Genomic DNA, 13,247 nt, shown 5'->3' on the forward strand with positions numbered 1-13,247 from the left:
TTTTAGATGTCTTACAGATATTCTGCAATTTCTTATGATTTATCAATTAAAGAAAAATCTCTATGCCCAATGTGGGGCTCGAACTCACGACCCTGAGATTGAGTAGCACACTCTACCAACTAAGCCAGCCATCAAGCCCAGTTAGAATTAACTGGGCTTTCTGAGGCTTAGGGTTTATAAATTTCCATCTTACAAAATACCCAGCCTCTTTAAAATATTCTCTCCTCTGGAACTTTGATTCTATGTATCACGTCAATCTATCTTCCATGTTTTGTATTCTCCATGTTTTTGAACCTCTTCCTTAGCTTCCGTACCTCTGCATTCCTGTGCTGCACCTGTGTACCTTCAGATCTACTTGTAGTACGTTCTTTTTAGGTATGTCAAATCTGTTGTTTAACCATGACGTTTCTAACTTCAAATAGTGTATTGTTAATGTCTAAAAGCTTTACTTTTTTATCAAACCAATTTGGTCCTTTTAGATATTTTCTTCATACTTTTTCTTTAAATATAAGGTATTTTATATTTTGTAATTTTTTAAAATTTACTTATTTTATAGAGAAAGAGAGAGAGGAAGGGGCAGAGGGAGAGGCAGAGATTCTCCAGCAGACTCCCTGCTGAATGAGGACCAAGACACAGGGCTCGATCCCACGACCCTGAGATCATGACCTGAGCCAAAATCAAGAGTCCGACGTTTAACCTACTGAGTCACCCAAGCACCCATTTTGTATCTTATATTTCTAACATGTCTTTGCTGGTCTGATTCTGTTGTCTATTGTTCCTAATGACTCTTACTCATGGTGATTTCTTTCATTGTGTGCTTTGTATTTTCACCAAAAGCACACATTCCTTCAAATTTTATCTGAAGGAATTCCCTGAGGCTTGGATTTATTTATTTTTCTTTAAAGATTTATTTGAGAGAGTGAGAATGAGAGAGAGAGTGCACATGAGAGGGGGGAGGGCCAGAGGGAGAAGCAGGTTCCTCGCTGAGCAGGCAGCCCGATGCGGGACTCGATCCCGGGACTCCAGATCACAACCCAAGCCGAAGGCAGTCGCTCAACCAACTGTGAGCCACCCAGGCGCCCTGAGGCTTGGGTTTAAAGTACAAACCTCAAGAGAAGATTACGTTTGCTTCTGCCAGGTGCCTGGGAGCACTACCAACCTGAGACCACTTCAAACTGAATTATTAGCTTGAGGATTTTCCAGTCTACACAGGTAATCCGAACTCTAGACCCAAATAGTATTAAATAGAGCCAGCTGTGTTGACACATTACGGGGGAAACTTTTTTTTTTTTTAAGATTTTATCTATTTATTTGACAGAGACACAGCGAGAGAGGGAACACAAGCAGGGGGAGTGGGAGAGGGAGAAGCAGGCCTCCCGCTGAGCAGGGAGCCCAATGTGGGGCTCGATCCCAGGACCCTGGGATCATGACCTGCACCGAAGGCAGACACTTAACCGACTGAGCCACCCAGGCGCCCCTCGGGGGAAACTTTTTGTCCTCACCCCCTACCCCCCTGTATCCAAAACCAAAGCTAAGTAGGTGAGTTGTGGGAGTGGTTCATTCTTTCAATGACTGTGTCTTCTTTGAGGTTTAAGTAGGAGGAGTCTCTGATCTGACTTCCTTCTTTGTGGGAGCCTTATGTTTGCTGCCAGCCCCCACAAGTGGCCCCACTGAAACAGTAGTTCTAGGCCACTCACAAAGCCCACCAAAAAAGCAGAAAAAAAAGAATGACAGGAATGTTTATAAATTGGCTCTTACATAAAGTCCCAGCCCAAGGAGCCATGCATGGACTTCATGGCCTTCACAAGCCTTAAGACCACTCACTGGCCCTTTCTCTTCTATACCACAATCACTGGTCTAAAGCAAGGATGGGAGGCCATGAGGACATGATGAACCAGACCCAAGCGGAAGAAGTGTGGCATAGCACAAGATTGAGCTGCTCTTCTTCTCCAATGCTGGGGCAGTCCAAGAGCCCTCCAGTCGTCTTTGAGCCAATCTAGCTCAAGGGCAGCTATGATCCTTGCCTTTGAATGGAGAAGAACCGGAACAGGCCAAGCCCAGGTCTGTCCCCACAGATCCATTTCTCACTGGGGCAGTGGCAGAGCTCAGGACAGTTCCTTACTCTTTGCTCAAGGGGAGATGTCTCCGGTCCTTGCCTGCATTTCGGCGCCTCTTTCGACTCAAAAAGCTCTCTAGCTTCTTGCTGCGTTTTAGCTCCTTGAACTTCTCAGCTAGGACCAACTGGCGCTGCTCAGCTAGAGGACAGGGAGAAAGAAGGCTGGTAAGCAAAGGAGGAGGCACGCTTCCCTTTCCCCAGGTCTGTACCTCTCAACCACTACGCTGGGATACATGACTTGGTTGGAGTTCACTGGCAAGTGCAGCACGTGGACTTTTTCTATGATCCCCTGCTTTCTCTATTACACCAAGTGTGAGCTCCTTCTATGTGCCCGGCGCAGCATATGGAGGGGAGGCAGGAGAGAGATAAAAGCAACACTCCTTGCTCGTAATCTATACTTAGGGATAGGAGAATAGTTACAAATAACTCCTCCCTACCATTTCTACTTTCCTCCACCTTCCCATGGCATCCAGCCTTCTTGCCTCCCTCAGGGAGCTCATGGACCCCCAACACAGCATGCTGCCTCCATGGCCACCCAAGCCCGTCCCTGTAAGCAGCCTGAGACAGCTGTGCCCCACTCACATTTCTTCAGGAAGTATGGCCGATGGCCCTGCTGGGCCCGAGCCCTCTGCTCCTGCTTCAGGGCCAGGCGCAGCTCCTGTTGCCGCCTGCGTTCCTGCTGTGCCATTTCTTGCTGCTCCTGAGAAGCCAAGAGGAGGTGGGTGAGATGGGTGGGCAGGAGGGACTGGGAATCACCTCCTGACTGCCTTGAACTGTTCCCACCACCCACCTGCAGTTCTGACCCACTCACCATCCTCTGAAGCAGCTGGTGCAGTTTCTCATGCTCCTGCCCCGAACGGTGCTTCTTCAACTGCTTTTTCACCAGCTCCACAGTGCAAAATGAGTATGATGGTTAGCGGTCTGTACATTTTAACTGTAATTCTGTGCCAAGCATTATTCTAAGAGGTTCACACATGTTAATGCAAATAACACTCTGAGATATGCATTATTATTACCTCTTTTTGTGATTAGAAAACAGCGAAGTTAAGGAACCTGCCAATGGTCACACAGCTAGTCAACTAATGAGCCAGGATTTGAACACAGGAAGCAAATTAGGGAGAGTTAAATCAGTCAAGGAGAAATAAATCTGCCCCCCACCATACTCCCTGTCCCCCTCTGACTAACCTGTACCCTAGTTTCCCACCCCTCGGAATCCCCATGAGCCAGTCTCATGTTCCAAACCTCTTTCTCTTTGGCTCGGATGTCATTCAGGAACTCATACGTTTTGTCAAACACCTCAGGACTGTATTCCCCTGACAGATCATCAAAGCGGGGGTCCCGGGCTACCTTTGGAGAGAATGAGAGAGTATAAAAGGACTGTTCCGGATCCCCTGAGACACTTCTTCCTGCCTCCTCCTCACCTTCTTACTGATGGGGACAACTTGACGCAAAAATGGCACCCGGACCTTGGCTGACATTTCCAGAGGCCTACGGAGAAATTAAAAAACATGTCTAGGGTCTCCAGTCTTTTTTAAGATTTTATTTTTTTAATTTTTGAGAGAGACAGAGAGAGAATGTGCATGAGCAGGGGGGAGAGCTAGAGGAGAGGGAGAAGATCTTAAGCAGGCTCTACACCCAGTGTGAGAGCCTGATGCAGGGCTCGATCTTACATCCCAGAGATCATGACCTGGGCCAAAATCAAGAGTTGGGCATTTAACTGACTGAACCACCCAGGTGCCCTAGATTTTATTTATGTATTTGAGAGAGTGAGAGAGAGAGCCCAAGTGGGGGAGAGGGAGAAGCAGGCTCCCCGCCAAGCAGAGAGCCCAGTGTGGGACTCGATCCCAGGGAACTGGAATCATGACCTGAGCCGAAGGCAGATGCTTAACCAACTGAGCCACCCAGACACCCCCTTAGATTTTATTTTTAAGTAATCTCTACACCCAATGTGGGGCTCGAATTCACAACGCTGAGCTCAAGAGTCACATGCTCTACCAAGCCACAGAGGCGCCCCAGGGTCTCCAAACATGATCAAAGGCCTCCCACCTAAGAATTCAGACACCTACCCAAGGTCCCAGGTATTCTCCAGTTCCTGGAGCAGGCCCTGCTCCTCACCTGTGCTTATCCGCAGCACATGCATTTTGGACACGTGGTCTAGAACCTTCCTTCTTAGAACTGTTTCCAGCTGCCAACTGTTTGTATGTCTTAGTCTCCACTTGGCTCTGCAATTCCAACAGCTCTTCAAATGACATGTTAGATGTGTCTGTGGAGAGAGGGGTGGGGACACAACTCAGCAAAGCATCTCCCAGTGCTTTAAAGACCTCATCCCACCCTCATTCCTTAGGTAACTGACCCTTTCCAATACCCCCATCAGACCAATCACTACAGGCCCCAGGCAGCACAGGTCATAATGGTGCTACACTGACACCTAACTTCCCAACCACTCCAGCCACCTGGGGCCTCACCTGGCGAAGGACTGCAAGGCTGGAGGTGGGCCAAGCCACAGTCATCTTCTCTTTTGAATCATGTCTCCACAGGCTTCCCCACAGGGCACGGTTCCCTTGCTCAATGACCACTGTCAGTGCTCTGCTTCATACTCTCAGCACCTCTCACCGTACCCAGTGCTCTAGCCTGCTACCTGGTCTCCCAATCTCTGTCTCCTCCCAAAGCTAGGCTTCCCACTTCAGGTTTGACAGAGGCATCTAAAATGGAAAGCTGAGGGGCACCTGGGTGGCTCAGTCGTTGAGCGTCTGCCTTCGGCTCAGGTCATGATCCCAGGATCCTGGGATCATGCCCCGCATCGGGCTCCCTGCTTGGCAGGGAGGACTGCTTCTCCCTCTCCCACTCCCCCTGCTTGTGTTCCCTCTCTCACTGTGTCTCTCTCTGTCAAATAAATAAATAAAATCATTAAGAAAATAAACTGCAAAGCTAATCTCATCACTCCCATCTCTTTTCCACATATATATGCTTCAGATCACATCACTCCAGAACTCAAAACTCCTCAATGGCTTCCTCTTGATCAGAGTAAAAGCTACAGGCCTTACAATGCTTTGAAAGACCCCATGTGATCTCTAATCTCATGTCCTTCCCAGTCCTCTCCAGTCAACTGGTCTCCCAGCAGTTCCTGAGCAAAAAGGTCTATGTTCCTGCCTCGGTTCCTTTGTATTTGATATTGCCTCTGCTTGGAAACTTTCTCCAGATATATTTAGTGCTTGCTCCCTCAGCTCCTTCAAACTGTTGCTCAAATGTCACCTTCTCTGTGAGGTCTTCTCTGACTACTTAAAATTGCAACCCCTCCCTTGCTTTCTCTCCATAGCCCTTATAAACTTTTTGAAAAACTGAGATATAATTCACATGTCATAGAATTCACCCTTAAAAAACACACAATCCCATGCTCTGTTGCCTTTTTTTACTTTTTTTTTTGCTCACCCTTTCTGAAAGGTATGTGAACAGGATTTCTTTTAAGATTTTAAGTAATCTCTACACCCAGTGCGGAGCTTGAACTGACAACTCCGAGATCATGCTCTGGCCAATGAGCCAGCCAGGCGCCCCGAAAACAGGAGTTTTTGATTGCTTTATTCACCGCTGTAACTAGAGCAGCTTAGAACGGCATTTGGAACAGCCTGCACACGGTAGATGTTCAACAAATGTTTCTGAAATTGGTGAACCCTGACCTACTAACCCTTTCCCAGCAACCCATGCCTCTCCTGATTGTACTTTTACACACGCGTTTTCTCCCTGCGGAAAACCCTCATCCTCCTTTTCAGAAACTGCCCAAGGATCTCCTAACCCAGGAAGCGCCCCCTCACTGTCCAATGCGTCGGCGGCCTTTTCAGAGAACTTGTCAGTCTCACGGTGACTGCGCCGCCACCTGCCCTTCTCCCCGCCCCCCACGCGCCTCTGCCCGGCACCGGGCCCTCACCCTGCCGCAGGCCCCCGGCGTCCTCTCCGCCGCTCCGGGTCCCGCGGGGAGACCCGGCGGCCGCCGCGGCGCGGGAACTCTCTCTCGGCATCGGCTCGTGGGACGCCGCGGGACCGAAAGTCACTACTTCCGCCCTAGCGGTTCTCGCCCCGCCTCTTCCGGCCTCACCCGGAGGCCGCGTCTGCGCAACTCGGTCGTTGAAAAGGCCGGGCCCGCGCGCTGGCGGGCACCCACTCGAGGTAATGTCGCCACCTTTTTGTCGCATGGCGCTGGACTCCGCGCTCAAGAGAAACTAGGGCCGGGCCTTGGTGGGTTTTGGTTTCCTTTTGCTCCTGGCGGAGAGGCCAGAACCTCAGCATCTTGCCCCTCTGCACAGCTTCTGCCATCCACCCCCATCGTATTCCACAAAAACAGATCACACGTTTGGAGCTTTTTAATTCATTTTTATAAAATCTGAGCTGGCTGGGAGTGCCAGGGAACAGCAACAGCTCAGGGAAGGGTGGGATTATCTGCTGGTCCTCGCCTCCCCAGGTCAGGGAGAAGCAGGTTTCATGGCAACAGCTGCAACTCCTCTCAGCTCCCAATCGATGCTCATGGCTCAAGCAGGGGAGGGGGTGGAAACAAGGGTTGGGGGGGAAGCTCCTGAGGCTCAGACACTGCTTGCTTCTCCCTTCTCCCCATTTCCTTTGCTTCCCAGCAGAGCCTGGCTGGCCTGGGGCAGAGCAGAGGCCCAGGAGCAGTTGGAAGGAGGTGTATGGGACAGAGCACCAAGGGGAAGGGGCCCTCGGCCCGAGGGGGGGGGGAGGGATCTCGCCCTCCCCCCTACAGCTCCCCACTGAGTTCACAGCACAGGAAACACCTCTAGTCCAACAACTCCACGCAGAGGTATACCGAGTCCAGGGTCCAAAGGGGCAGGCAGGTGAGGGATGGGAAGGGGCAGTGAAGAGAATAGCAGGCTCAGGAAAGGGAGGCGGCAGCAACTTTCTCCTACCCATGGGAGGAGACAATGGGGCGACTGATATTGCTGTTGGTGGTCATGGCATTCAGCTCCCACCTGGAAGGCCAACAATGACAGGCAGAAAGGACTCAACGCATGAGATGGGGGGTAGCCTCCACCCCCAAGGCCAGAATTGCTCAAAGCTACGAACACACCAGTCCCTTCAACATCTGAGAGCTCAACCACCCACAGCCACCTCCTTCCTTAGGGCCCTACAATCAGGCCCCACCCACCACCAAATCCAGTATCACCCACTCCTCCACCTGCAAGCTCATGTAGACTTCCTGTCTATGTTTATGTGTGCTTGTGCCCAACACCTGGAAAAAATCATCTGTGTACAGCTCAGTAAACTTCCCAACCTACCTTTCATCCTCTGCTCAGATCCAACCAGGAATGCCTGTTTTTGCTCTCCACTCCTATCCCTTTAAAGGGCCTGACTCAGCTCTCCTAGGCTTCCAGAAGCCTTCCCTGCCCCTCCCACCACATAAAAATTAAATCCTTTTCCCCCTCTCTTTGACAATTCTATCATTCTACAAAGATTTACCAAGTACCTCCTTATGCCTTGTACACTGTCACCAGATGCTGAACACACACCCTCTCAGCAAGTAAGAGTTAAACTGAACTGATACAAGGAGAGGGAAGTGTCCAGAATGACCTAGGAAAACACAATTGTACACCAAATAACTTTTGGTGCTTGATTTGGACCTAAGAATGGAATTCAAAGGAAGTAGCTAGGAAGGACCTCCCTTAATTCTGGAACTAATATGATCCAAAGATTCCTAAACTTGTTGGTACTTCGCAGCTAACTTTCTTTGAAAATTTAATCAAACTTTCTCAGCATGCTAAAAACAACTGAATAGGCTTGGGACTCAAGAAGTGATGCTTCTAGGGTGCCTGGGTAGCTCAGTTGGTTAAGCGACTGCCTTTGGCTCAGGTCATGATCCTGGAGTCCCAGGATTGAGTCCCCCATCGGGCTACCTGCTGAGCAGGGAGTCTGCTTCTCCCTCGGACCCTCCCCCCTCTCATGCTCCATCTCATTCTCTCTCTCAAATAAATAAATAAATAAAATATTCTTTTTAAAAAAGAGTCTCTTATTTAAAAAAAAAAAATGATGCTTCTGAGCTTGGTTTGAAACACCAGATTTTTTTTCCCCCCATATAATTTACCCACTGATAACTGGGGCAGAATTGAATCTCCTTCCCTCTCACTTTCCACAAGTACACTACATCTCCAGCAGAACAAAAACCTCTGTCCCCTCTATACTGAGACCAGGCTCATCAGATCATGCCTGTGCTGCCCACTCACCCTCAACCAAGCCCTGCTCTCCAACCACTCACTGTACCTGATGTCATGGGGCAAACAGGACTGGTCCAGGTTATACTGAATCACGGCCAGTTTACACAGAGTCTTCAGACTAGGGCCTTTAAAGGAGAAGTCACGGAGAGGGAGATGGTCAGAGGCAAGGAAAGGGTCCAGTCCTGAATGTCACCACCCAAAGCCAGGGACCCTGTGGCAGCAGCACTCTGGGAATACGTGTACTTACTAAAGTCCAAAATGTGTAAGTCAGAATGATCTATGAGGTCAAATTCATCTCCCAGACCTTCCTCAGGAGATGGACTGTAGAAATCAAAAAAGAGATGAAGGAAAGAGGAAAGACTACCCATGAGACCCTCTTGCTCAAATGCCTCCCATTTGGCATTTGAGAGAGAAAGGACTCAACGCATGGCCAAAACTCCCATGCAGTTACAGACCTGGGCCCTTCCTTGAGGCCTCCCCGCTCTCCTCCTAACCTGGTACCCCCAAAGAGAACAATCTTGTCACCAACAATACAGCAGCACTGGCGCCGGCGGGGACATGGCCCCTTCCCCTTCGGTTCAATCTTCTTCCAGGTAAAGGACACTGAAGAGAAGTGTATATGGAGATTTAATATCTGCCCAGTCCAGATATCCTCTCCACCCCCACCCTCTTAGCATTTTTTTCCCTCCCCCATCAATCGCTCCTTGTTTTCCCCCTAAAGGCAGTGCTCTGTACCAGGGTTAAACTTCCAGAGGTCATGGAAGTGCCGGTTCAGCCTTGCGTTATAGCCACCGAAGACGTACAGCTCCCCATTGTAGCCAACTGGAAGGAGAGAGCAACGTGGGGTGGGAGGACAACGTGCAGAAAGGGGGGCCCCACAGGGACAGACAGACACTCACAGGCTGAGTGGCTCCGGCGGCCCTCCGGTAGCACCGGAGTGGGGGGACAGTCCAGCCAGGCTTCAGTCCTGGTGTCAAAGACACGGATGCGGTTGCAGTAAATCTCGTTGTTGGAATGGAATGGCCCAAAGCGGTCGGCACGGCCCCCAAAGACATACATGTGACTGCCCAGCATTGTGGCCGAGTGGAAGTCCCTCCAGCGTGCAGGGTTGCCCTGGGCAGAAGCAGAGAGACGAGAGGGAGGGGGTCAACACGGTGGCTAGGAGGGGATCTGCTCTCACTGAGCTTCCTATGATTTTTTCAACTGAGGGTAAGGATCTGGGAGAAATTATAAAGAGCAGACCTTTGTACAGATAAGGGTCCATGTCATGGTGCTGGTATCCAGCTTGTGAATGTCATTGGAAAAGCAGTCCGCCTGAGTGGGAAGAGAAAGGAAGTGAAGAAAGGAATAAAAGATGGGGTCAGTGGTCACTCTCTGACCCTCCACCTGTCCCCTCAAAACCTACAAACAAGGCAAAGCCTCCCATTCCACGACCCTCAATTTCCCTTTCTCTTTCTCATGCCCACCCTAAACCTCTACTTTCCTCCCAGACATACCAGCTGCTCATAGCCCCCGAAAATGTACATGGTCTTGCCCAGGACACAAGCTGAATGTCCGTCCCGGGCTCCAGGAACTGTTCCTGACACTCGGGGTGTGGACCACTTATGAGTATCTGAAAGAGAGAAGCGGATGGGCCAGGTAAGCAACCTCTGACGCCCCCTCCTCGACTCTGGGGTGCCCTATTCCCAGCCGCCTCAGCCCACACCTTTCCCCCCCCACTTCCCTGAGGCATCATTTGGCAGAATACAGCCTCTCTGAGACCCATACTCACTGACATCAAAGGCATAAAGCACATTGCAGGCTCCTTCGGTGTCATTCCGCCCGCCCCAAAGGAAGACCATGTCGTCGATGAGCACGGTTGAGTGTCCATACCGCATGTAGGGCACTACAGGAGCCTGACCACGGATGGAAGGCCTCACTGGGGGCAGCTTTGTCCAACGCAAGGACACTGTGGGCACAGATCTGCTCAGCCCTGGAAAGCTCCCTCCAGGCTGTTCACCTTTTCCCAAACCAGATATTCATTCCCCCATCCCCTCTGGCCACGGGGACCACCGCCAAACCTCATTCAGCTACCCGTTCCCCTCCCTGATGTGGGTACCCAGGGATGGTCCCAGCATTAGCTTACCTGCATTGAAAATGTGCACATCAATCTGACGCAGTGTTTCATAGTCTTCACCAGAGCAGTAACCCCCGAAGGAGTATACCCGGTGCCCAACAGCCACTGCAGCATGGTTCACCCTGCGGGGCCCGCCCTCCAGGTGCACTGTCCACCGTAACATCCCCTGGGTCACTGGTTACAGCAACATGCCCCCCCGGCACGGCCTGCTGCCTCTGCTACCTGCACACAAGTTAGGGCCACAGGCTCCTCAGGCAAGGCCTTTGTCTGGCTCACTGTGACTCCAAGTGTCACCCTGGTGGCCCTCCCACACCACCCCTCCAAAGTTCAGGTGGCTGGCCGTGGCCCAGGGGAGAGGCAGAGGTCAGGGAGCTTGCCCTGGCCCCGTGTTCTCCAACAGTGAAGGGTGGGGCCGCTCCGACCTGACTGACAGCTCTGAATTTGCTGATCAAGTGCTCGGCATGGTCATCCTCATTTACTCATGGAGGCCCCATCGTGTCCCTGGCCTGGCACAAGCTCCAAGTGCTCCCCCGCTCCCCCATCCCCCATCCTCCTTCCTAAGGCAGTGCATTCTCTTGTCTCTCGGGCTCTGCTCCGCTTACTGCCACCTCTCTAAGAATCTCTGCTCTTTAAGGTGGGGAAAGGGATCTCAAAATACTCAGGACTATTAATAGCCCAGCCAACCCCAATCGGTCCATTGAAAGCTGGCAAAGCAGAAAAGCTTTTAGACCTTTAGAGTGAAACAGTCCCCCTATCCAGGACAGGGTGGGATTGATTCACAGCAGGGACATCCATGGATGGTTAGCCCCTCATAGGCAGCTCCTGTCAAGCTGAGCTGTTGTCATCAGGGTCATCCAGGGCCCCTCACAGGCACTCAGAGTTCCTTTGACAGCTGTGCCTGGTATCCTGCCAAGACTAGGAACTCAAGCCAAAAAGGTATGTGTCTGCCGGGGACTGAGGGGGTGGGAGTGAAGAGGAGGGGTTTTCCCCTCCTACTACTTCCCCAACCCTGCTATTGTAAAAATAAACAAGCTATTTTAGCAGCTCTTTTCCCACTTGGATCCCTGAAATGGGGATGGGGTAGGGGTGCATTAGAAAAGAGAAAGGAGGGGCGCCTGGGTGGCTCAGTCAGTTAAGCATCTGCCTTTGGCTCAGGTCATGATCTCGGGGTCCTGGGATAGAGAGCGGGCTCTCCACTCATCGGGGGTCTGTTTCTCCCTCTCCCTCTGCCCCTCCACTCATGCTCACACTCTCTCTCTCTCTCATAAATCTTAAAAAAAAAAAAAAAAAGGCAACAAACAAACAAAAAACACCCTTGGGCAGGATAATAAATAGACCCAGGCATGACCTGCCAACCTAGAGATAATGGGTACATTCGAAGGCTCTGTCAGACAACTGGTATTGCCTTCGCTGGCAGGCACCTGCTGGGTTTGAGTGGATCATCTGCTCCCTGTTCAAGAAGCCCTCGCAGAGGGAAGAGTCTGACAGAACCTCAGACACAGAAAAAGCAAGTAAGGGAGGCCCCTCGAAAGAGAGAGACATGGCTTTCAGCTGGCTCGCCACCCCCCTCCCCCTTCAACCTCCCTCAACTCCCCATCCCATGCTTTAAATAGCCAGCCTGCCAAACCTGAAATAGCCCCAGCAGGAAGCCACTCTCACTTCATTATTCCTGTCCTCAATCCAACAGATCTTGGATCTGGGCTTGCGGGGAGATAGGAGGTTGAAGGGTTTAGGAATTCGAGTCTTTCATTTTCCCTCATAGCTTCTACTCCCCCCCTTCAACTATGTCAAGGTAAAGTAAAGAATTCACAGGGGAAGAGAGAAGCAATTCCATCCAAAGGTGGACAGAATCGTAGCTTTTTCACAAGGACAACTCAAACTCATGGAGAAAAGCCCCCACTGTCTCAGGGTCCCCGCTTATCTCTGGGTCTCCTGGATCCTTCATCATTGCTGCATTCTCAAGCTTCTTCCATCCCCTTCATGTACATACCCCCCTCCCTGGTCTCTTGCAATGTTCACTCCCCATTTCTGGCCCTTCTTGATCTCCTGAGAGCTTTGCAGTTTTCTCCTTTTTCCTTCTCCCACCATACCAAGCTCCACCCCAACAGCCCTCCATTCTCCCTCTTCCACTAAGGGAGAAAAAGCTAATATTCACTGACCCCTTTCGGCCAGGGATAGTCCTCACTCTACATGACGCTATCCCAGTCTTCTTCCAGTCATCCCAACCTCCCCTCCCCCACAATACTAGACCCTCCCCCCCCTTCTTCCATCATCCTCAGCTTCCCCTTCTCCTCATAGCCCAGTCTTCCTTCCAATTCCCTTCAGTGCCTCCGCCAGGCACCAGGTCTCCACCACCCGTTTCCTCACCATCCTCCCCCAGCCCTTCTTTCCCCATTAACACTCTCCTTTCCCATCATCCCCCTAGTTCCCTCCCCACCCCCACCTCATCACTCTCAGGCCCCTCCCCCACGACTCCAGAGCCAGGTATGGGCGACCCCAGCCGCTCCTATTTTCCTTGTCCCTTAACCCATCCCGGGCTACCTGCCAGGCCGGGCCGGGGCGGGGCCGCGGGTCCTCGCGCTGCCTGCAGTCTAGAACCCGTTGCGCGCCAACCGACACCTCGGTCCCCAACGAGATAAACACAGCCAGGCTCGGTCCTTCCGGCGGGCAGCCGTGTGCGCACGTGCAGTCAGAGCTACGTACCCGAAGCCTACCGGGACTTGTAGTCCACGGGTTTCCGGAGAGTCGTGAGGGGCCAAGGAGTGGACAGAAGCCGAAGGAGATTGTGCGCATGTGCATA

At 51.5% G+C, this 13,247-nt stretch overlaps 1 protein-coding gene across 2 annotated transcripts; it reads right to left on the reverse strand.

Moving 5' to 3' along the window:
• Positions 1-2,100: 2,100 nt before the first annotated feature.
• KLHDC3 (kelch domain containing 3) lies at positions 2,101-13,167 on the reverse strand. Of its 2 annotated transcripts, XM_027601072.1 has the most exons (15): positions 12,989-13,142; positions 10,457-10,669; positions 10,103-10,279; positions 9,828-9,943; positions 9,574-9,645; positions 9,231-9,444; positions 9,067-9,153; positions 8,826-8,934; positions 8,579-8,652; positions 4,232-4,379; positions 3,538-3,604; positions 3,359-3,463; positions 2,928-3,002; positions 2,699-2,816; positions 2,101-2,255 (listed from the first exon to the last, which is right to left on the reverse strand). In XM_027601072.1, the coding sequence occupies exons 2-15, from the start codon at positions 10,608-10,610 to the stop codon at positions 2,119-2,121; spliced, it is 1,653 nt and encodes a 550-aa protein (XP_027456873.1). In that variant the 5' UTR covers positions 10,611-10,669; positions 12,989-13,142; the 3' UTR covers positions 2,101-2,118. The 2 variants fall into 2 exon arrangements, with proteins under 2 accessions (XP_027456873.1, XP_027456872.1); XM_027601071.1 differs by lacking the exons at positions 2,101-2,255; positions 2,699-2,816; positions 2,928-3,002; ... (1 more) ...; positions 3,538-3,604; positions 4,232-4,379 and adding exons at positions 6,465-7,092; positions 8,378-8,456 and having other exon boundaries at positions 12,989-13,167.
• Positions 13,168-13,247: the final 80 nt, after the last annotated feature.

Source organism: Zalophus californianus, chromosome 7, assembly GCF_009762305.2.
Source record: "Zalophus californianus isolate mZalCal1 chromosome 7, mZalCal1.pri.v2, whole genome shotgun sequence".
Taxonomy (NCBI): Eukaryota; Metazoa; Chordata; class Mammalia; order Carnivora; family Otariidae; genus Zalophus; species Zalophus californianus.